General features: G+C 39.3%; 1 protein-coding gene across 1 annotated transcript in view; it reads right to left on the reverse strand.

Annotated features, from left to right (window-relative positions):
- The window catches only part of pmfbp1 (polyamine modulated factor 1 binding protein 1), a 649032-nt gene that overhangs the window by 280840 nt on the left and 342559 nt on the right, over positions 1-25633 (reverse strand). The window contains exon 13 of the mRNA XM_073070291.1: positions 7299-7382. Coding sequence (XP_072926392.1) covers positions 7299-7382 — 84 coding nt within the window. The remainder of the gene's footprint in view (positions 1-7298; positions 7383-25633) is intronic.

Raw genomic sequence — 25633 nt, forward strand, 5'->3', positions numbered from 1 at the left:
GACATGTTGGTCCATAATCTCTACTGCCACAATGAGGTCCCCCTTAGGCTGCAGGAGCAAAACCTCATATTCTGACTGAATAGCCTCCAGCCTGACAAGATAAACATCAACTTCTCTAACCTAGTAATTTTTAACCCCTCCCCCTCCTCTCCTTTATCATCCCTCAGTCTGGCTCCCCTCTTACCTCTTCTCTTCTCCTCACCTGCCTAACACCTCCCTCTGATGTCCCTCCTCTTTTCCTTTCTCCTCTGGTCCACTCTTGTCTCCTATCAGATTTGTTCTTCCTCAGGCCCTTTATCTTTTACATCTATCACTGCCCAGCATCTCACTTAATCACCCCTCCCCCACCCACCTACCTTTCTCCTCACATGATCTCATTTATCACCTCTTAGATTGTACTCCTTCCCCTCTCCCGCCCATCTTCTCATTCTGGCCTTTTTCTCTTTCCTTTCCAGTCCTATTGAAGGTTCTCGGCCTGAAACATTGGCTCCATTGGTGCTACCTGACCTGCCGAGTTCCTCCAGCAGTTTGTGTGTATTATGCCTTATTTAATACGAATCTAAATTTATTTGGTCTATTATTGGCCCATTGTTACAGAATGAAGTCAAATTTCTGAGGCAGCCAAATTTGAGAAGTATCTTCACACAGCCTCCCAATTGGTTGAGTCACAGGCTTTTGTAAATAAAAAAAACACCATATATAGTGCTACTCCCAGTCAATATTTCAAAGTTGTTCAGAGTTGTGTTTATTATTGTGTGAGATTAGTAGAATCCACAATGCAATTCTGTGAGCATTTCTTCAGTCAGTAGGAAATGGTAACTGAGGAGAACTCTTCTGAAAATTTCAGACATCAGGGAGACCACTCTCTGTAATTAGCTTTCCTTTCTTAATGAAGGCCTCCTGGCATGTTCTACGCTTTCAGAGTGAGGAAGAACCAATGGATTTTTTGTCATTGGCCAGTTACTGAATTTTATATGCTCTTTACCACAAGTTTTAGGATATGAGTTTTATTTTGTTGGACCTCAGACTGTAGAGCTGGTCCTTTTCCTTTGAGGCACAATGGAGAATATTGTTTTGAGCACATTAAAATAATACCCTAGCTTGAAAATCATCACCTTATCTTAATCTCACACTCTTTGGGAGTTCCTTGCAAGGGTTATAAAGTTAGGAACAGCTGCCTCCTCTGTAAATCTAATCAATGATCAGGAAGCAAGGGATTTTTAAGCCAGGAATTCAACACTTTGAACTGGATTGGGATTCAATGTATCAATGTAATTTAAAACACCCAACTGGATTTCACTCCACAAGGGCAACTATAGACATCTCTACACCAAGGAAGTGTAATGGTTTATTTTAAACTGAATAGTTGTCATCTTAAGCCTACAATATGGGGAAGTTTAATGGGAATTCATAGAACCTAGGGACAAGATAGTATCATGTATGTTCCTGAAGTGGTCCCTGCACCTACTCTGTCGATATGTACAGTATAGAACCTGCATTCATACAATCTTCCTGGATTTCCTCATGTTCCTTCTCAACCAAATTATGCAACCACTGTGTAATGTAAGGTGAATATAGCAGCCAAATCACACTCAAAGACCACCAAACAGCAATAAGATAATCACTAGATGATCTACGTAATACTGGGTAGGTTGAAGAAGAATTATGTGCCCGTGCTCTAAATAGCAATTGTCACTGGGATCTTTGATGATCACAAGATCTCAATACAATGCTTTTTCTGAAGAATTATGTCTCCATCAATGTAATACTTCCCCAGCCTAATTTTGAAGGATTATATTGGGTTTCATGGTTAAGTTCTCGTGCAGATAAAAATGGCATCACTCAACTACAGGTAAGAATGTGAAAAATAGTATTTCCTCATAAAGGCTACCAGTTATGCTAGGGTTAGCACAGAAAACACATTGGGAATTTTGGAGTTGGAAATATTTATATAACTGAGCATGTAGAAAATGCCATAAAAAGTTCCGGCAAGAAAAACAGCCATAGAGTCCTATCAGAGATTTTGTTGTATGCACCATTTGAAAATTAACCACCTTATAAGTTATAGACTATGATATACAACTTCTAACATGATTTTAAGCAGAAAGATTTCGAAAGCATATCAGAGTCAAAACTATTAATTTAAACATTTTTTTATAATCAGGCAGAGTGCTCAAACAACAAACAGTAACTTTCAATGTTTTGTGTAGAATATTGGCCAAGGAGATGTTGAGTTGCACTTCAAAGGTCAAAGTAAATTTATTATCAAAGTACATATTGGTCACCATATACAACTCTGAGATTCATTTTCTTGCAGGCATTCACAATACATACAGAGAAGCACATAGAACCAATGAAAAACTACACACAAAGACGGACAAACAACCATTGTACAAAAGAAGATAAACTATGCAAATACAAATAATAATAATTAACATCTAAAAATAACACTGAGAACATGAATTGTGAGATTAAATAACTTTAACTATGTAATTATCATACAGAATCTAAATTGAAGTCAGTGTGGAACACCATAATAAACTATCATTAAAGTCACACCGAGATCTATTTGAACCAAGGAAAGTAGCCTTCACAAATAAACAAGCCAGAAAATGCTGGAAATACGTAATAAATCAGGCATATGGAGTGAGAAAAATAGAATTAATATTTCACATTTATAACCTTTCATCAGAGCACATCATTCTGCAGATTCTGGAAATTCAGCGAACACAGAAAATGCTGGAGGAAATCAGCTGGTCAGAGAGCAGCTATGGAAACAGTCGACGTATCAGGCTAAGACCCTCTTCAGAACTGGAAAGGAAGGCAGAAGGTGAACTGAACCATTGGGGTGGGGGGGGGGGGTGGGGGTGGGAAGGAGGACTTGCTCGGAGATGATAGGTGAAGCCAGGTGGGTGCAAAGAGAAATGGCTGGAGAAGGAATCTGATAGGAGAGGAGAGTGGACCATGGGAGAAAGGGAAGTAGGAGCCTACTGAGCTCTTCTAGCATCTTGTGTGTGTTGCTACTGACTTGAAATGCTAACTCCCTATCCATAGTTGCCGCCCGACTTGCTGAGTATTTTCAGTACCCGATTCTTATTTCAAACTTCCAACATCTATGGTTATTTTGTTTTTGCAATAGTGGTAGTGGCAGGGAAGATAAATTGTCTACTTGCAGCATTGTTTCTCAAACCTAATGGTCGCTAAACACCTTTACCATTCTAGCTCACTATCTGCACCAGTGTTGCTCTGGGAAGCATATCAGAAAGAGCACAATCTTTTTGAAAGATCTTCCAATCAGCGGGAAAGATAATCTGTTCATAATAGATTGGCTAATACATATAAGGTAAAATTAACACACTCTTAAGAAACAGTAGCATTACCCAGCAAAACTGCTGCTTAGGAAGTTTTTGCATACAGACATTTTTATAAATTGTCAGATGCAAATCTATATATTTTCCAGTTTACTGTGACTATTTCCCTCATCTCATTCATCAATGAATCAGTTACATAACTGTGAATGAGCATTGTGTCAAAACAGGCAGGCAACATTTTAACTTTGTACTATATTTCTGGAATATCACCTACAGTAAATAGCGATGCTACCTAGTAATTCTTCCTTTGCTCAGAGCATGCATACGTGTTCAGTAATAAACAACCCTCTATCATATTGGCAGTAAAACAAGTAGAAGTTCACAAGAAAAAAGATCACCGCTTTGAATGTATTATTACAATATCTGAATTTGTCCTTTTCTGCCACCATTACACCTTAAAACTGAAAGCAATTTCCAGCATATACAGAGTTAAAATACTGCAAATCTGCTGCTATCAATAATATGCTGTTTCTCCACAGGGTATGCTGGTGCAGACCACAGCTGCTTGCTACAGAGAATCTGTGATTGACATGATCTCCATTCTTTAATGTACTATTTGTGCTGTAAAAATCATTGAAGCCTAGTTAATTGAGATGCAACTGAGTTTTCCATACCAAGACATAAATATTGTTGAATAACCTCTTTGGGCTGAAGAATATTTTTTGTGCAAGCACTGTTATTCCCTCAGGAGAACATTATTTGTAAAAAAATAAATTGCCAATGATTCTTTAAAGTTTATGATATTTCAACATCTAATTTAATGCATGCACCTCCCCATTTTTTTATTTTGCTCTAATATGTTAAAAATTGAAATAAAATTCAAAGTACTAAGTTCAAAGTGAAATAATTATCCAAGTACGTATATGTCACCATATATAACCCCATGATTTATTTTGTTGTGGGTGTACTCGATAAATCCAATAACCATAATGGAATCAATGAGAAATTACACCAACAGACAGACAACCAGAGTGCAAAAGGCAACAAATACAAAAACAAAAGAAATAATAAACAAACAAATAAGTAATTGAATAAGTAGACAATAAATATTGAGAACAAGTAAGTCCGTGGGAACAGTTCAGTGATGGAGCAAGTGAAGTTAAGTGGTTATTACCTCTGCTTCAGGTGCCTGATAGTTGAGTAATAGCTATTTCTGAAGCTGATGGCGTGAGTCCTGAGGCTCCTGTAGCTTCTTCTTGATGGCAGTAGCGAGAAGGAAGCATGACTTCGGTGGTAAGGGTCTCTCATGATGGATGCTGATTTCTGTGTAGATGTGCTCAATGGTGGGGAGGGCTTTACTTGTGATGGGCATGGCCATATCCACTACTTTTTGTAGCTTTTCCGCTCAAGGCCATTGGTGTTTCTGTGCTGGGCTGTGATGCAGCCAGTCAATATAGTATCCATCTCACATCTATAGAGGTTAGTCAAAGTTATAGATGTTGTGCCAAATCTTTACAAACTCCTAAGGAAGTTGAAATGCTGCCATGCTTTCTATGTAATTGCACTTACATGCTGGACCCAGAACAAGTCCTTTGAAATGATAACACTGAGGAATTTAAGATTGCTGACCCTCTCCTCCTCTGATCCCCCAATGAGGACTGGCTCATAGACCTCCTATTTCCTCCTCCTGAAGTCAATAATCAGTTCTTTGGTCTTGGTTACATTGAGTCACAGGTTGTTGTTGTGGTACCACTCAGCCAGATTTTCAATCTCCCTCCTATACACTGACTCATCACTACCTTTTATTTGGCCATTGACACTGGTGTCATCAGCAAACTTAAGTATGACATTGGAGCTGTGGTTAGTCATGTAGTCATAAGGGTAAAGCAAGTAGAGCAGGGGCTAAGTACAAGCCTTGTGGTACACCTGTGTTGATGGAGAGTGTGGAGGAGATGTTGTTGCCAATCCAAACTGACTGGGGTCTGCAAGTGAGGAAATCAAGGATCCAATTGCACATGGAGGTATTGAGGCCAAAATTTTGAAGCTTATTGATTAGTTTTGAGGGGATAATAGTATTGAATGTCGAGTTGTCGCTGTTAAAGAGCATCCTGATGTATGCATCTTCACTGTCCACATACTCCAAGGTTGAGTGAAGAGCCAATGAAATGGCATCTGCTGTGGATCCAATAGCCATGCAATAGCAATAGCAGGCAGGATTGATAAGCTTCATCACCAACCTCTCAAAACACTTCATCACTGTCGATTTAAGTGCTATTGGATGATAGTCATTCGGGCAGGTTACCACATTCTGCTTAGGCAACAGTATATTTGAAGCCTGCGTAGAGAAGGTGGATACGTCAGACTGCTGACGCGAGAGATTAAAGATCTCAGTGAACACTCCAGCAGAGTTGAGCAGCACAGGCCCTTAGATTTGGCTAGGTACCATCTGGTTCAGATGTTCTCTGTGAGATCACCCTCCTGAAAGATGCTCTCAAGTCGGCCTCAGAGACCGAGATCACAGGATCATTAGGGCTATGAGAGTTTGTGAAGGTCCCTCCATGTTTTGATGATCAAAATGAGCATTGAAGGCATTGAGCTCATCTGGAAGTGAAGCCCTGTTGACACTTATGTCATTGGGGTTCTACTTTGTAGGAGATGGCATTATTCAAGCCCTGTCATAGTTGTTGAGCATGCTTCGGTAATTCAAGTTTAATCCAGAATTACCACTTTATGTCAATAAAATACATGTTTTTTTAACTTTCTGTTTATACTTCTAGGGATATTTCAAACTGACTTAATGCTTGTCCAGCTTGATGATGTTACTGTTGCTATGTGCCGCAGTCAGTGTAATTGTAAATTACATCAGGAACAGAGCATGCCTGATTTATTGTGGGCATTTTTTTTAGTGATCAACATTCAAACTCTGTAAAATGCTAATGACCAAAAACTCCAGGCCATTATTTCCTTTTTACATTTCATTTCTCCATCACGTCTTTGTAAGCAGATTCCATTTTGAAACTTGCATAATAAATATTTTACACTCTGGAACTTTACACTGGGCTTAACAGTGAAATTATTGAATCATAAATTCAGGATTTATTGAAAACAAGATCCAATGATTTGATTAGATTGTGAACAAATGATAATGCTTCTATTTTTTTGTTTGTTAAAATTGTATTATAACATGCTAGTTCATTTTTAATAATTGAAATTGTTGACAAATTGAGGATTTCTTATTATTTAAAAATGAAAATCATCCAAACAACTAAGTTAAAAAAATCATTTCCCTTTAGGAAAGGAAAGCAACTGAAATTAATAAAGCACCTTAACAGTAAAAATAAAGTAATTACTAAAGTAATTGAACAGCAGCAAATTCTCAGACAAAGCAACTATGCATTGCTATATTTGCAATTTGAATTCCTCTCAGTTATCTCCCAAACTGGAACACAGCTTCTGACAACCAGAATCTTGAGAATTGCAAAAATATAGGCATTCAATGCAAAATTCTCCCTTCCAATCATACACCTGAAAAAATATCTTTCTTGACCTGCATACTGATTTTAACATCCAAGGTCACATTTAAGAAGCAGATTACATATTTTTGCAGTACTACATAACAACCAGTTGGTGGCTCTCTTTGACTATGTGTTCACACCTGCGCAGTCCAATGGCATACAAGCTATATAATTTCAAAATAGGATCGTTAGAAATTTACAATGCTTACCAGACATTAAAACTGACTCATAGTGCAATGACTGTCTAGGAGACAGATCAGACCAGACAGCTGGACAAGACAATGAGGAGCACAGAGCATTAATCGTTATCAGAATACATGAAAAACCTTTGTTTCATCAAATACCCAATTATTTCCTTTTCTGCTATTGCAAAAAGAGAGTAAATTCGCCCATGATAATTATAAATGATAACAGAGAACCACATACAATTATGCATATTCTGATTTGCTATGTGCCAATTTGTTGTTCATACCTCATTCATTGCAAGATTATATTTTGTTTTCATTGTTTTCATTTCAGCATCCACCTCTTCTAACCGCACCTTAGTCTCTTCCGCCTGAAAGATGAATATTGAGTGTGAATTTAGAAAGATTACCTGTGCTGTAAGAAAACAGAGGTTCTAATGTTATACTCCTTGCATGGTTGAACTCTTTTCTTAATTAAAGTCATTAATCAGATTATATGAAATTTTGGTACTGAAAATATACATTGAGAGCTGACAAGTGTCAAAATGAAACCTATGATTCATACATTCACATTCTGAACATAAAGACCCTTTCTACGACTCTACAACTCTGCTTGCTAGAAATTAGAAACATATTAGCCTATATATATATATATATATATATATACATACACACACACACACACACACACACACACACACACTTTTAAAAATAGTCAAGATTAGCAGAAGCAAATCAGTACCAATATTAGGTATTCTTAGTACCAATGCCCATTCCTTTATTAACAGCTAATTAGATAAATAAACCATCACAACAATGAATGAAAGTATGACTATTCTATTCCACTTACAGCTATGATCTATAAATTCTACTTTCATTTCATCTCTTTCATTTCACTTTAAATCTACATGTTCTTATTTTTGATAATCTTACTATGAGAAAATACTCTGATTAATCTTTCTAAACATTGTGGAATTTTGTATTGGTTTATTATTGTCACATGTTGCAAAATACAGTGAAAAGGTTGTGTTGCAACCTGTTCATGCAGATCAAATCATTAAAGGGTGAATATAGGTTGAATAAAATAAAAACAATGATTATACAGAATTAAGTATAAAAGCTAGAGAGAAAGTACAGTGCAGACAAGGTGAAGGAGAATCTAAGGGATTCTGTAGATATGTTAAGGGCAAATGGATTGCAAGGGACAAAATTGGTTCCCTGGAAGACCAGAATGATAATTTATGTGTAGAAGCAAAACAGATGGGGAGATCTTAAGTGATATTTTTTGTATCTGTATTTTCTTAGAAGACAGATACAGAGTCTAAGGAAGTGAGGCAAAGCAGCATCAACTTCATGGACCCTGTAAAGATTACAGAGGAGGAGATGTTTGCTATCCTGAAGCAAATCAGAGTGGATAAATCCCCAGGGCCTGACAAGGTGTTTCCTTGGACCGACCCTGAGGGAGGCAAGTACAGAAACTGCTGGGGCCCTAGCAAAGATATTTAAATCATCCTTAGTGACAGTAGAGGTACCAGAGGATTGGAGGATAGCCAATGTTGTTCTGCTGTTTCAAAAAGGCTCTAAACATAAACCAGGAAATTATAGGCCGGTAAGACTGACATTAGTTTTGGGAAATGTATTAGAAGGTATTCAAAGGGACTGGATATATAAGTACTTGGATAGACATAGACTGATTAAGAATAGTTAGCATAGCTTCAGCTTTGTGTGTGGTAGATCTTGTATAACCAATCTTATAGAATTTTTTGAGAAAGTTACCAGGAAAGTGGATGAAGGCAAGGAAGTTGTTGTTGTCTACATGGTCATTAGCAAGGCATTTGACAAAGTTCCACAAGGGAGATTGGTCAAGAAGGTTCAGTCACTAGGCATTCATGATGAGGTAGTAAATTGGATTAGATATTGACCTTGTGGGGGAAGCCAGAGAGATGTTATAGATGATTGCCTCTCTGACTGGAGGCTTGGGACTAGTGGAGTGCCGCAGGGACTGGTGCTAGGTCCTTTGTTGTTTGTCATCTACATCAAAGATCTGGATGACAATGTGATTAACTGGATCAACAAATTTGTGGATGACACCAAGATTGGGGGTGTAGTGGAAAGAGTAGAAGTCTATCACTGCTTGCAGAGGGATCTGCATCAACTAGACAACTGGGCTGAGAAATAGCAAATGGAATTTAATGCAGACAAGTGCGAGACTTCTCTCTTCCAGTAGGCTAAGGGGAACATGAGGGAAATCTTCTTCACTCAGAGTGCCATGTCAGTGTGGACTGAGTTGCCAGCATAAGTGATGCATGTGAGCTTGATATTAAGAGAAATTTGGATAAGTACATGGATGGTAGGGGTATGGAGGGCTATGGTTCCAGTGCAGGTTGATGGGAATAGGATAGTTTCTGCATGGTCTGGATGGGCCGAAGGGCCTGTTTCTGTGCTGTACTTCTCTATGGTTCTATGTAAACAATAAAGTGCAAGAGAATGAGGTAGATTGTGGGGTTAAAAGTCCGTCTTGTGCAAGAGCTCCATTCAAGAGACTGATAAGGTCAAAATAAATTTACTGTCAAAGTACACATATGTCACCTGAGATTCATTTTCTTGTAGGCATACACAGAAAATCCAAAAAAACACAATAGAATGAATGAAAGACCTCACCCAACAGGACAGACAAACAAGCAATGTACAAAAGACAAATACAAGAGAGAAATAATAATAGTAATAATAAATAAGCAATATTTATCAAGAACATGATAGACAATGCATGCTAGAAAGCATTGAGCTGATCAGCGAATGAAGCCTTGTTGTCACCTATTTTACTTGACCTTACTCTGTAAGAGGTAATAGTCTTCAAGCCCTGCCACAGCTATGGAACATCCTTCAGTGATTCAAGTTTAGTCCAGAATTGCCACATTGCACGTGAGATGGCTTTTCGCAACTGGACCTCTTGTATCTGAATGCCACTGATCAGGCCCATGTGGATCTCATGGTTCTTCCATGGCTTCTGGTAAGGGAAGATTCTGAATGATTTTGTGGGGATGCAGTGACTCTTTTTATGAAGTCTGTGAGAACTGTGCTGTGTCCACAAATCTTTCTTACAGTCACATGCAGAGTAGTCGCTATAGCAAGCTGTTATATGTACATTAAGATAATACATTTTCTATGGTGCATTGATAAATGTTAGTAAAGGTTGACAGGATCGTACCAATTTTCTTTAGCTTTCTGAGGAAGTAGAGGCACCGGTGAGCTTATTTTTGGCTATGACATCAAAGTTTTTGGACCAGGACAGGTTACAGGTGATGCTCACAGTTAGGAACTTGAAGCTCTCAACCATCTCAACCTTAACACAGTCAATGTAGGTAGGAGCAGGGGCACTGTCCCAAGTTCTGAAGTTATTGACCATCTGCTTTGTTTAGTTTGCATTGAGGGAAAGGTTGTTGTCAAAACACCATACTGTCCTGTATTCCAACTCATCTTTATTTGAGATATGGCCAACTACAGCAGTGTCATCTGCAACTTGTGGATGCAGTTAGAGCAGAATCTGGCCAAGTACTCATAGTGTACAGGGAGTAGAAAAGGGGGCTGAAGATGCAGCCTTGTGGAGCACCAGTATTTAGAATAATCATGACGAGGTGTTGCTAACTCTGTCTTGGACAGTCCCATGTCTGGCTGTGAAAGGATCATTGGGTATGGGGCTAGCAATCCCATCCCAGTGCTACAGAAGCTTGAGACCTCGTGCCTGGGAGAGAAAGGGTACATCAAGAAGATGGGCTACACCTGGACACAACGTAAAAGACAAACTCAGGACAGTGGACGCAGGCAAGCTACTGTCGGTGACCTATACCCCATTAGGGGTGATGGATTAAATAAATAAGAGCTGTTGCTGTTTATCCTTACTGATTGCAGTCCTTTGGTCAGGAAGTCAAGGATCCAATTGCAGAGGAAGGCACTGACTCGCAGGGTCTGGAGTTTGGTGATGAGTTTGTTTGGAACATTGTTGAAGATGGAAATGTAGATAATAAACAATAGTCTGATCTAGGTCTATTTCACAGTCCAGATGTTCCAGAGATGATAGCAGGCCCTTTATCAGGTCACCCTTGGTCTCCTTTATTGTCCTTAAATCCTTAAATAAATTCAGCCTTCCAACTTCTGCACATAACAAAGTTCCTCCAATCCAGCCATCATCTCAGTGTATCTCCTCTTCATTTGGTCGACTGAAACAACATCCTTTCTACAGTGTAGCAACTAAAATTGCAAATGTGCTCTAAGTAGTATCAGAATCAGAATCAGGTTTATTATCACCAGCATGTGATGTGAAATTTGTTAATTTAGCAGCAGCAGTTCAATGCAATACATAATCTAGCAGAGAGAGAGAAAAAATAATAATAAAACATAATAAATAAACAAGTAAATGAATTTAACAAATCTATATTGAATAGATTATTTAAAAATGTGCAAAAACAGAAATACTGTATATTTAAAAAAGTGAGGTAGTGTCCAAGGGTTCAATATCCATTTAGGAATCGGATGGCAGAGGGGAAGAAGCTGTTCCTAAATCGCTGTTGTGTGATTTCAGGCTTCTGTATCTGCTACCTGATGGTAACAATGAGAAAAGTGCAGGCCCTGGGTGCTGGAGGTAATTAATAATGGACACTGCTTTTCTGACACATCACTTCCTAAAGATGTCCTGGGTACTTTGTAGGCTAGTGCCCAAGGTGGAGCTGACTGGATTTACAACCTTCTGCATCTTCTTTTGGTTCTGTGCAGTAGCCCCTCCATACCAGACAGTGATGCAGCCTGTCAGGATGCTCTCCATTGTACAACTATAGAAGTTTTTGAGAATGTTTGTTGACATGACAAATCACTTCAAACTCTTAATAAAGTATAGTCACTGTCTTGCCTTCTTTATGACTACATCAATATGTTGGGTCCAGGTTAGATCCTTAGCGATCTTGACACCCAGGAACTTGAAGCTGCTCACTCTCTCCACTTCTGATCTCTCTATGAGGATTGGTACATGTTCCTTCATCTTACCCTTCCTGAAATCCACAATTAGCTCTTTCTTCTTACTAATGTTGAGTGCCAGGTTGTTGCTGCAGCACCATTCCACTAGTTGGCATATCTGACTCCTGTACGCCCTCTTGTTACCACCTGAGATTCTACCAACAATGGCTGTATCGTCAGCAAATTTGTAGATGGTGTTTGAGCTATGCCTAGCCACTAATCATGTGTATACAGAGAGTAGAACAGTGGGCTAAGCACAGACCCCTGAGGTGCACCAGTGAAGGGGATATGTTATTACCAATCCGCATAGACTGTGGTCTTCTGGTTAGGAAGTTGAGGATCCAATTACAGAGGGAAGTACAGAGGCCCAGGTTCTGCAACTTCTCAATTAGGGTTGTGGGAATGATGGTATTAAATGCTGAGCTATAGTCGATGACCAGTATTCTGACATAGGTGTTTGTGTTGTCTAGGTGTTCTAAAGCCGTGTGAAGAGCCAAGGAGATTGCCATTGTCATTGACCTATTGTGATGATAAGCAAATTGCAATGGGTCCAGGTCCTTGCTGAGGCAGGAGTTCAGTCTAGTTATAACCGACCTCTCAAAACATTTCAGTACCTTATAAAGTTGCAACGTAAAATCCCAACTTTTATATTCTATGCTTTGACCTATAAAAGCATATTATAAAACCTCTTTCAACACCCTATCCACGTGTGTTGCCATGTTAAAGGAACTATGGACTTCAACCTCTTCAAATGTCTGTAGCACCCTACCATTTAAAGGTGAACGACCAGAAATATTAGGTGACTTACACAAAATGCCCTGGAACTGGTTAGTGCAACTCATCCTAGAAATGGAAAATCCATTTTCAGTTGCACTTAAAAACAACAGCAGTTTGCAGATGAATTTCCAGGTGAATGTTCTGCAGCTGTCTCATGCAGATTCTTCAGTTTAGTAAGGTTAATTTATAAGATTATGATTTCCCTTAACTGTCCCGATTTTGAAAAATATGAATTAAGACTCCTCATCAAAACAAAACAGTAAATTTTGAGTAATAAATTTTCTCCTACACCACAAATGTTTTTCTACCTAAAACATATTCTAACTCATTAAGCTACTTGGAAATTGCCTAATAAAGACAGAACAGATGCTGTCATAAACCATGATCATAACATCTGAACAATAGACACACTTGAAGCCCAAAATTATATAACAGCTTCAAGGCAAGTTCTAATTTTATAATCTTAATTACTGTAAAAGATGTGTAAGGCACATGAGGCCATTCAGTCCATTGTGTGTGGACTGGCTTAAGTAATGCAATCCAGTTCAATCCCACTTTACAGCCCTTTGCCTATAACCATTTACACCAAATGCAGATCAAGAAGTTTTCTGTATATAAAAAGAGTTTCCACCTCAGCTATTATTCCACACTCTCATAATCCCTTCATTGCTTCTCAACTGTCCTGCTAATTACTGTTTGCCTTCTGGTTTTTAACCTTTTTGCTAAGGAAAATCATCATAGAACCAAGAAAACAGGGACATTTGCTTCTGTTGATTGGGTGCATCTTAAAAAGACATCCTGTGGCTCTGTCAAAGAAGAACATATTTTCACTGGAGCTCTGGCCAACAACTCCTATAGGCAGTATTGGCAAGAATAAATTAATTTATAGCTGTCCTGTGTGGCACAGTTACAATTCTAACCCTATTACCCGAGTCACTGGACTTCAAAATGTTAATATTTCAAAAGCTTTGAATTATAACAAATCCAACTGATCTTGGTCATATTTTTCTTATACATTTTAAATACATTATAGACATCTGGTATATTTCAATTGGTGCAAGACGTTGCAAAAATAACGAACCCTAAGACAGGAGGACTTCACTTGTATAAATAATTTTAAATAACAAATATCTAATATTATCACTTTGTAATACTGTAATGTTACCCTTAAATGTTCTTATTTAAAATTTGTTGAATGTAAAAGAGAGCTGGGTGCAGTGCATATGCCTCTAAAAGTTTAGGACCAGTGTTTAAAACTAAAATAAAAGCAAAGAGAATATGAAGACAAGAGGCAAGATAAACTGATACAGAACGAAAAGAATGGCAGCATACTTTGACAAGTCCTTGGTTGGAATCACTAAGAAGGTGATCCAGTCTGTGGTTCTTCTTAATCCAGAAGTGTATAACTTAAATAGTTTATTCTATGCAATGCAAGTTCCAAGGCTGTCAAGTTGAGGAGTGGTAGTGGGGACAAGCTCCCACTACCTAAAAGTGCTCCTCATGGCATGCTCCTCAAATAGCCTCTGACAACCAAGTCCAACTCCTGGCCTTCTCGTGTGACTTAGCCTCTAAGCCCAATGGAACTGTTTCTACTGACAGGAGAAAGGGTGAAGGCAGGTTCTGTTGCCTTAAAACCAATGCCTAGGGTAGATGGAGCTCTTCAGCCTGGGAAGGCAGTCCATCTAAGAGAGGGAAAACTCTGATTTCAAATCTCCGCTGCCTTGCGGCCATACCCACTCTTGGGAAAGGCTTCGGGAGTAAACCCTGAGGATAAATCCGGAGCTGGAGTCTCTAAGGCAGTCCGACGTTGTCTTCAACCTCATTCTGGCAACTCCTGCGATGACACTGGTGCCGAGCTGTATCGGCCCTTGCCCTTCCCTTGGACAACATCGGTGGCATGGAGAGGGGAGACTTGCTGCATGGGCAACTGCTGGTCTTCCATACAACCTTGCCCAGGCCTGAGCCCTGGAAACTATTCCAGGCACAGATCCATGGTCTTGCAAGACTAATGGATGCCACCACAATGCAATAGATTTTAATTAAAATCTACATACATCATGTATGAATATTACGGATGTATTTTTACATAGAGGGCCAGAAAATCAAGAATATTGTTCACTTATACAGTGAATGCAGGTTTATCCCAAGCCTTTAAAAAAAACATGAACTAGGTCCTCATTGAAGTTGATAATGTTGCATGCAAAAGATGGTTTGGGATTTTGAGTCATACAGTAAACTCCATGGGACTAATGAGCATTCAAAAGTTTTGGAGAGTAATTTCTCAGCATTGTTTTTTGCATGGATTATCTTAAGCTCTTTCTTCAAATCTACTTCTTGCATCTCCAAAGAGACTTCAAGCCTGTTGAAAGCAAGGGGAGCATTTAGGATCATGACATTAATATTGTTGGATCTAACTTAATAATTGTTACTTTCTTGGCAGTTTAACAATTAATTGTCTGCTTGTACTTTGAATAATCACTCATATACAAGTAATTGCTTACTATGCTTCCTAATGGTCACAGTACGTATATGTAGTTGTTCAATGTGTCCATCAGACCACAAGATTTTAAGACATTGGAGCAGAATTAGGCCATTGGGCCCATCAAGTCTTCTCTGCTATTCAATCATAACTGATCCTTTTCTCCCCTCCTCAGCCCCACTCCCTGGCCATCGCCCCATAACCTTTGATGGCATGTTCAATCAAGAACTTATCAATCTCTACCTTAAATATGCCTAACAACCTGGCCTCCACAGCTGCCTATGGTAATGAATTCCACAAATTCACTACCCTCCAGCTAAAGAAATTTATCTGCATCTCTGTTTTAAATGGACACCCGTCTATCCTGAGACTGTGCCTTCCTGTCTTTGACTTCTCCACCATGGGAGACATCCTTTCCACATCTATTTTGTCTAGGCCTTTCAACATTCAAAAGGTTTCAATGAGATCCCCCTTCATCCTTTTAAATTCCAGTACCAACCCAGAGCTATCAAATGTTCCTCATATGATAACCCCTTCATTCCTGGAATCATCTTTGTGAACCTCCTCTGAACCTTTTCTACTGCCAGCACATCTTTTCTTAGATGAGGAGCCCAAAACTGTTCACAATACTCAAGGTGAGGCTTCGCCAGTGACTTATAAAGACTCAGTGTCACATCCCTGCTCTTGAAATGAATGCTAACATTGCATTTGCCTTCCTCACCACCGACTCAACCTGCAAGTTAACCTTTTGGTTGTTCTGCACAAGGACTCCAAAGTCCCTTTGAATCTCAGATTTCTCGATTTTCTCCCTGTTTAGAAAATAGTCTGTGCATTTATTTCGACTAGCAAAGTGCAGACCATGCATTTTCCAGCATGGTATTTCATTTGCCCATTCTACCAATCTATCTACATCCTTCTGCAGCTTACCTGTTTCCCCAACACTACCTGCCAATCTTCTTATCATCTACAAAATTGGCAACAAAGCCATTTCTTCCATCATTTAAATAATTTGATATACAGCCTAAAAAGCAACACCGATCCCTGCGGAACACCACTACTCAATGGTAACCAACCAGAAAAGGATCCTTTTATTCCCCTCTTGCTGCCTCCTACCAATCAGCCAATGATCTAACCATGCCAACAACTTTCCTGTAATACCATGGGCTCTTGACTTGGTAAGCAGCTGCATTGATGGCACCTCATTAAAGGCCTTCTGAAAGTCCAAATATACAAGATCCACTGCATCCTCTTTATATGTCCTACATGTAATCTCCTCAAAGAATTCCAACAGGTTTGTCAGCCAAGATTTTCCCTTAAGGAAACCATGCTGACTTTGTCCTATCTTGTCTTGTGTCTCCAAGTACTCCATAGCCTTATCCTTAATGATTGACTCCAACATCCTCCCAACCACCGAGGTCAGGCAAACTGATCTATAATTTCCTTCCTTCTTTCTTAAAGGGCGGGGTGACATTTTCAATTTTCAAGTCCTCTGGCACCATGCCAGAACATAGAAATCTACAGCATATTACAGGCCCTTCAGCCCACAATGTTGTGCCGACCATGTAGCCTACTCTAGAAGCTGCCTAGAATTTCCCTACTGCATAGCCCTCTATTTTTCTAAGCTCCATGTACCAATTAAAAGACCCTATTGTATCCGCCTCCACCACCTTCGCTGGCAGTGCATTCTACGCACTCACCACTCTCTGTGTGAAAAACTTACCTCTGACATCCCCTTTGTACCTACTTCCATGCGCCTTAAAACTATGTCCCCTCGTGCTAGCCATTTCACCCCTGGGGAAAAGCCTCTGGCTATCCACACGATGAATGCCTCTCATCATCTTATACATCTCTATCAGGCCACCTCTCATCCTCCATCGCTCCAATGAAAAAAGGCCAAGTTCACACAACCTACTCTCATAAGGCATGCTCTCCAATTCAGGCAACATCCTTATAAATCTCTTCTACAAGGAGTCTAATGATTTTTGAAAGATCATTTAATGGCTCCACAATCTCTACCGCTACCTCTTTCAGAATCCTAGGGTAAGTTCATCTGGTCTAGGAGACTTATGTACACTTAGGTCTTTCAGCTTTTTAGGAAGATGGAGGCAGAGTTAAGATGGCGCTAAATGGTGACTCCTTTGCTTGCATCTTCAGAAACAGCTCTATTTCCATCTTTAATATCTTTATATTTCCCTTTCAGAATTCTTTTGAAGACCCTGACCTGGAGTTACATGTTGACTTTGGTTCTTTGCGGGAATGGGATCCGTTCTCGGGGTTTCAGGACTGACCGTTTCTCGGCACACCAAGGGGTAGGCCTGAGAGGTGGCCTAGTGTTTGGAAGCCTAAGATCTCAGGGTTCTGGAGTCGGGCGGATCGAGGGTCAGTGTCAATGCAGGAGACTCATGTGTCATTGAGGAGGCCGGAAAATCTTTCGCTGTGGGCCCGAAGACCTGAGATCTTTGTGATCTTCGGATAAAAAGCGACAAAATGGACTTTTTAACATCGTAAACCAGCGGGTTGTTGCTATGTCTCCTGCTTGCTGTGAAAATGGTGGACCCCTCCCTCTCTCTTATTAGGGAGAGGGAGAACCTTTGGGTTGCCAAATGCTGGATGAAATGCATTAGTCTTTGGAGTAACTGCAAGGTCTGTGCCTTTGCTATCGCTTAGCTCACACTTATGCTCAGTAGCGGATATGCTTTTTGTTTTACCGGAGGGAGGGGGGATTGTTGCTTGCCTCAGCTTACATGTGGGAGGGGGGAGCTGGAGGGGGGACTTTGTGAGTCTCATGTTTAACTGTCGTTCATTCTTTGGGGCACTTCTCTGTTTTTGTGGATGTTCTACGAAGAAAAATCATTTCAGGATGTATATTGTACTGTATACATTTCTCTGACATTAAATTGAACCTTTGAGCTTTCGTCCTTGTAATAGTAACTGCACGAGCTCTCTTCCCTCACACACTACAACATGTGGCGCACTGCTAGTGTCTTCCACAGTGAAGACTGATGAAAAATACTCATTTAGTTCATCTGCCATCTCCTTGGCACCCATTATTATTTCTCCAGCCTCACGTTCTAGCAGTCCAATATCCACTCATCTCTTATTTCTTGCATATTTGAAAAAGATTTTATTTTCTACTTCGATACTGTTCACTAGCTTGCTTTCAGATTCCATCTTTTCCTTCCTACTGATTCTTTTAGTTGCTCTCCGCAGGGTTTTAAAAGCTTCCCAATCTTGACTTGTCAATAATTTTTGCCTTGCTGAATTTTTGCCCTCTCTTTTGCTTTTACATTAGAATTGACTTCCTTGTCAGCCACTGTTGCACCATTTTGCGTTTGAATATATCTATCCTGCATCTTCATAATTTTCCCAGGAAACTCACACTATTGCTGTTTGGCTGTCATCCCTGCCAGCATCTCCTTCCGATTTACTTTGGACACCTCCTCTGTGTAATTTCTTTTACTCCACTGAAATACTGCTATGTCAGACTACTTTCTCCCTAATAAATTTCAAGTTAAACTCAATCATATTGTGATCACTGTCTCCTAAGAGTTCTTTTATCTTAAGCTCCTTAATCACCCTGGTTCATTACATAACACTCAATCCAGTATAGGTGATCCCTTAGTAGGCTCAATGACAAACTGCTCTAAAAAGCCATCACATAAGCATTCAAAAAAGTCAATCACTGGAGATCTATTTCCAACCTAATTTTCCCAATCAACCTGCATGTTGAAATCTCCCATGACTATCATAACATTGCTCTTTTGACACACTTTTTCTAGTTTCTGTCGTAATCTGCAGTCCACACCCCAGTTACTGTTGGGAGGCCTGTATATAACTGCCACCAGGATCCTTTTACCCTTGTAGTTTCTTAACTCAGCCCACAAGGATTCAACGTCTTCGAAACCTACGTCACATCTTTCTACTGATTTGATGCCATTCTTGACCAGCAGAGATTACCTGGAGCCAACGCCTTTTCCAAGCCAAAGCGTACTTTGAGCTGAAAACCTGGCACTCCGACTCGCACCACTGGCCTGCTCCCAATAATGGCTGCCACGCTGGTCCCATCTGTACTTTTAAACAAGCGTCGCTGACCTGTGAGAAACTTTATGGCTGTAGTCTGCTCCTGCCGATGATTGGGCCGTTGTCCCCTAGTGGTTTTATTACTATAATTCTCAAAAATTCTGTAAGCTTTTCTTCATGCTGCATTATTTGAATAAGGGCTTTCTCATTGGTTGACTCCTATCTATGTAGTATAAAAAGAGCTGTACCACAAGGCAGCGCTATCTTAGATCTTTTTGCTTCTATCTCCCTTTGCTTAACAGACCTTTATCATTGTTCATTTCAATTTTCCTTTGTTCTATTAATGCTTAATAAAACGATAGTGAAGCAACAAAGTTTGTGCCTCTGTCCTGTCTTCCTAAAGAATCTTGGATTATATTATCAGAATCCAACAATATGTTGCATGATAGAATGAATCAGTTTGTCTATTCATGTCAGTTCTTTTCCTGATTTTTTGTGGTATTAACTGCAAGTACAGATGTTAAGAAAATATTCAGTAATGTAATACGGAGATAGTTGGATGTCCATTAGACTAGATATTGCTTTTCCTCCATAGTAGAAGATTAAAAAATCTGTGTTTGGTACGTAATTATGGTACATCTTCAGGTTTCAAAAGATGTTTTGGCTGTTGCCCTGCTTTGGATCTCAAGCATTGTAAAACTGTGAGGCAAAAATGTGCTTCACTGTCTTCCATTCCTGAAGCCAGGCTCAAAAACTTGTCAGCATGGTCTCAGTTGGGCCTCTGCCATGGGAATTTTGGAAGGTGGGTGTGGAGGGATGGATTTGACAGTTTGGAATGATAGAAGTTGGTGGAGAACAAATGGTGAGTTTTCTTTAAGATATGACAAAATTATGGTGGGAGATCAACAGCATGCTTCATGATCTAGGGATAAAATATTAGAGAACATTGGTATTTGTATTAGGGAAGGAAGGATGAACATCAATGATACTGGAGCAGGTAGTGGTGTGATGGAAGTCAGGTGCAGAATCTAGCAATGTTTATGGCAGTGGATGGGAGCAAGAATTATGAATATTTTTTGGGAGAAACAAAAAGAGGAAGAAAATACAAATTTAGACCAGGCACTTGGGCAGTTGGCTAGCAATAGGAATATGTAGCTGTGGGAAAGGCAGTCATTTTAGTTCAATAAATGGATTAATGTACTTACAGGTCATGCCTAGGTTATGACAGAAATGTGTTCCTCTGTGTAACCTGAACAATTGGAAATGGGGCCACATAACAAATTCCTAAGATAGCAGAAGATGCTTGCAGGTCTGTGACAGATGGAAAATTCATAAAACCAGTTTCCCAAATGTTATAGTATATATAATTTGGGCACTCAGAAGTTGGGGAGGACCTGTATCCTGAAAGCCTTTCAGTTCAACATTGTGCAAGAAAGATAATGCTATTCCAGAAGTGTTCTAAGGTATAGAAAAGGCACAATGCATGCCAGTGACATCACCTTTTGTGCCCTGTCACAGCAATCACAATAGGGAAAGAAGGGACAGATACATGGAATGGCAGGGCACTGATAAGCGTTTTAGAACAGAGGGTACTGGGATTATATGTGACCAGTTCACAGAGAATGGCCATACCAGTGGACAGGGTAGTGAAGAAAGGTGCTTAGTATGCTGGTTTCATCAGTCAGGGCATTAGGTTTAATAATAGGGACATCATGTTGCAATTAAATGAGTCGAGGATGCAGCTATACTTGGAGGACTGTGAGCAATTTTGGTTGTCCTGTTATAAGAAAGACATTGTTAAGTTGGAGAGGGTACAGAAGAATACAAGGATTCTACATGGATGAGAGGGCCTGAGTTACACAGAGAGGATGGCCACACTCTTCAGTCCCCTGGAGCACAGCACAATGAGAGGTGGCTTTATCAAAATATATAACATTATGAGGGTAATAGATAAGGTGGGCGGTGATTGTCTTTTCTCTGGGGTTGGGGAGCCCAAAACTAAAGGACACAGATAAAAGAGGGAAGAGATTCAAATGAAACCCGAGAGGTAACTTTTCTTTTACAGAGAGGATATTGAGTACCTGGAATGAGCTGACAGAGGAAGTGGTCGACAAACTTTGTGTACAAGTGCAAGGTTTAACAGGTATTTGGATAGCTAAATGAAGAGCAAGGGCTTGGAGGGTGATGGACTGAATATACACACTGTGACTGGCAGGGCAAACACTGTTGTTGGTGCACGTCCATGCTGTATTATTTTCTCTATTACACGGAAACACACAGTCAATATTTCCATTAGTGCCATGCAACAGAAAATTAATCACAATTGTGATTTACTCTGAGTAAAATATTTCTTCAAATTGCATAGCATTAAAAATAATTAGGTTTTCTCCCTTCAATATTTTTCTAATCATTCTTTGTCCAGGACATCAAATACCTATAAGCTCATGTCACCAATATCCATAGACAGACCATTTTCACTCATGCTAGTAACCTAATTTTCAATGCCTTTCTAAGTAGTCAGTCAGAATATTTGTAGATAGGGACTAATTTAGTCATAGTCATAATTTAACCATAGTCTCAATGCAGTAGGTTTCGTTTAGTCACTGTCTTTATTTTTTTTGTGTGCAGCAAGTATCAGACTTCAGTAGTCTTTACAATATTGAGTTCAGTTGTGATGCTCTACTCTAAGTGGTTTATTAATGGCTTGTACACAATACAGAATAGATTTCCTGAGAGAAGACTGGGAATATAGAAATTATAACTACATTACATTTACCTAATGTATTCCAAATTATGAATAATTTTGATAATAGAAATTTATTTTTCCATTTGCCTTAGCTGATTTAATAACCAGAGAAGTTTAAATTTCTGAGAATGGGAACCACGTGGCTGTGGTGATAACACGTGCAATGATGTCAGTACATGATTCGACAGAGCACTGAGCATGCGCGGGATTGCCAGAATGTTCCAGCATGTGGCTGGGTTAAGATGTGTTTGTTTATTACTGTAAATAAAAGTTCTCTAATTCTTCCAGAATATGATTCTTCATTGTTAACCCACGGTACGTTTAAACAGAAGTAACGTAACATGTTGTCAGAAGTGGTTCTGGAAGAATAATATGGGAGAATCGAGAATTGAAGATAATCAAAAAAAGGAAAAAAAGTTCTAACTGTAAACGGTAAAATGGAAGATTTACAACCCCATCAAAACTTCAGGTGACTAGCAATGTAGCTGAGAATTGGAGGATATTCAAGCGACAGTTTGAACTGTACTTATCAGCGATCGATTATGAAGAAAAATTGGAAAAAACCAAAGCTGCGCTTCTGCTCCATGTAATCAGGAATGATGCAGTAGAGGTATATAATAATTTTGTCTTTGAACATGGAGATAATTTCAATTTAAAGTCGATAATGGACAGATTTGAAGTATTTTGTATACCTAAGCGTAATTTAATGTATGAGCAATATAAATTCTTCACATGTGCATAGAGAGCTGCTGAAACAATTGATCAGTATATTATTGAGTTAAGAAAGCATAGTAGTACATGTGAGTTTGGATTACTCATAGACTCTCTCATTAAAGATAAACTTGTTTGCGGCATTCAAGATAATGCTCTGAGAGAAAGACTTGAAAGAGCAAGATTTAAATTTTGAAAAAGCTTTGGTGCTTTGCAAAGCTTCTGAGACCATGATGTCATAGGCTGAAGAGCTTTTTGTCGAAAACTGCAATGTAAACGCTGTAAAAAAGTGCAAATACATCAAGAAATATAATAATACGTCGACGAAACCAACAGAGAGCAAGATGGCATTGGAAAGAAAAAAGTCATGTGATCATTGTGTATGGGTACGTCGTCCAAATCGGTGTCCTGCATATGGCAATATTTGCAATGGCTGCGGTAAAATTAATCATTTTTCACGCTGTTGTAAAAGAAGAAAGAAGGAAAATAAAATGAAACAAATAAATGCTGTGCTTGAAGATGAACATCAGGAATTTTATATAGATGTGTTTTGTGAAAATAACCAAAGTAAGAATGACTGGACTATTCCATTGCATGTGAATCAAAACAATATTCTGTTTAAGCTTGATACTGGAGCACAAATATATGTTCTTGCAGAATCTGAGTATAATGCTTTAAAGCCAAGACCAAAGTTACATCAGACAAATAGAAAAGTGACTGGGTGCAAACATTCCAGTTAAAGGAACATGCGTGACAAAAGTATCACACAAAAATATTGTGCACATGCTTTCATTTGTGGTCGTGCCAAAAAATGTACAGTCAATTCTGGGTTTATCGGCCTGTGAAAGACTTAATTTGGTGAAAAGAATTTTAGTCTTGGATAGCAACACAGAGTCAGAATACAGTGACTTGATGAAAGAGTATGAAGACTTGTTCAAAGGGCTTGGTTGACTTCCAGGAGAGCACTCGATTAAAACTGACAATACAGTGCAACCCGTAATACATCCATGCAGAAAAGTACCTTTTGCATCAACTGAAAACAGAGCTAGACAGAATGGAAAGGCTAGGAGTCATAAAAAAATTGATGAACCAACTGAATGGGTCAATTCACTTGTCATTGTTGATAAGAAAAATGGAAAACTGAAGATTTGTTTAGATCCAAGAGTCTTGAATCGACCCATTAAAAGAGAGCATTTTAAATTGCCCACTCATGAAGGAATTATGTGAGTTTGCTAATGCAAAGTATTTTAGTAAATTAGATGCATCCTCCGGATTCTGGCAACTCAAATTAGATGAACCGAGTTCAAAATTGTGTAGCTTTAATGCTTTTTTGCTAGATACTGTTTTCTTAGGCTTCTTTTTGGAATTGCATCAGCTCCTGAAGTGTACCATACAACCATTCAAGTGTTATATGAACACATTGAGGACGTAGATACATCCATGGATGATATTATTATTTGGGGATCAACTAAACAAGAGCGTGATGCCAGGCTCAGACAAATCTTTGAGGCAACACGCAAGGCTAACCTGAAATTGAATAAAGAAAAATGTCAGTTAGGAGTGACTGAACTTACATTTGTGGGTGATAGCATCAGCAAAGAGTGTGTCCGTCCTGATCCATTGAAGGTTTCTGCTATTGAGAAGATGCCAAGACCGCAATGTAAAAAGGATGTTCGGAGGTTTATGGGAATGGTTAACTATATGGGAAAATTTATACCCAATCTCTCGGAACAGCTTGCTCCATTGAGGCAGCTAACAGAAAAGAGAAATGAATGGAGCTGGAACCATGAACAGGAGAAGGCATGGCAAAATTTCAAGAAAGTACTCACAGAAGAACCTGTGTTGAAATGTTATGATGCTGAGAGACCCATCAAAATCTCATATGATGCATCTCAAGCAGGCTTAGAGGCAGTATTACTGCAAAAACATGTTCAGGAATGGCTACCAGTGGCATATGTGATGCACTATCAATTACTCCAAAAGACTGGAAGTAGAGTAAATTCTGAAAGGCTTTTATTAACAACAAAATGGATCCATGTCCATGCTGGATGTCCCTCCTGGACAGTGGGAGGAGGCAGTGACACAATCGCCTTTATTCAGGGGTCTGTGGGAGGAGCCACAGTAGCAGTCAGCAGAGGGACGTGTCCAGGCGGCATGTCCAGACAGATATACATGGTTTACCACAATATGCATCTCGTTCATTATCTGATCCAGAAACAAGGTATGCCCGAATGGAAAAAGAATTGCTCAGCATTATGTTTGCTTATGAGAGATTTTATCAGTTTGTGTCAGGGCAATCTATTGATGTTGAAACCGATTATAAGCCATTGATTGCATTGTTTAACAAACCTTTAAGCGACTGTCCTTTGCGAATTCAGCGAATGATGATCAAATTGCAAAGATATGTGTTGAATGTGTCATACACACCTGGAAAATCATGTACACGGCTGACACACTTTCCAGAGCTGTGGATCCAACAACAAAAGATAGTCACTGGAACTTTATTGATGTTCAGGTATTCATTGATATGGTCACAGAAACCTGTTGCTCCCAAGAAGTTGGAACTGCTGTGTGTTGAGACAGAGAAAGACAAAATTCTCAGTCAGGTAATACAAGTGGTGTTGGATGGGTGGCCAGATAATAGGCATGACTGTACCTCAGTAGTACAATATTATTGGAACCACAGATCAGAACTGTCTATTGTGGATGGGATATTGTACAAAGGTAGTAGAATTGTTTTACCTATAAGTCTCCATAAAGAAATGCTTGATAAAATTCATGAAGGCCACCTAGGCATTGGAAAATGTAAGAGAAGGGCACAGGAAGTGATGTTTTGGCCCAGGATGAATCAAGTGATTGCAGAATTGGTGTCTTCTTGTCAA

The sequence above is a fragment of the Hemitrygon akajei genome, chromosome 17 (assembly GCF_048418815.1).
Source record: "Hemitrygon akajei chromosome 17, sHemAka1.3, whole genome shotgun sequence".
Taxonomy (NCBI): domain Eukaryota; kingdom Metazoa; phylum Chordata; class Chondrichthyes; order Myliobatiformes; family Dasyatidae; genus Hemitrygon; species Hemitrygon akajei.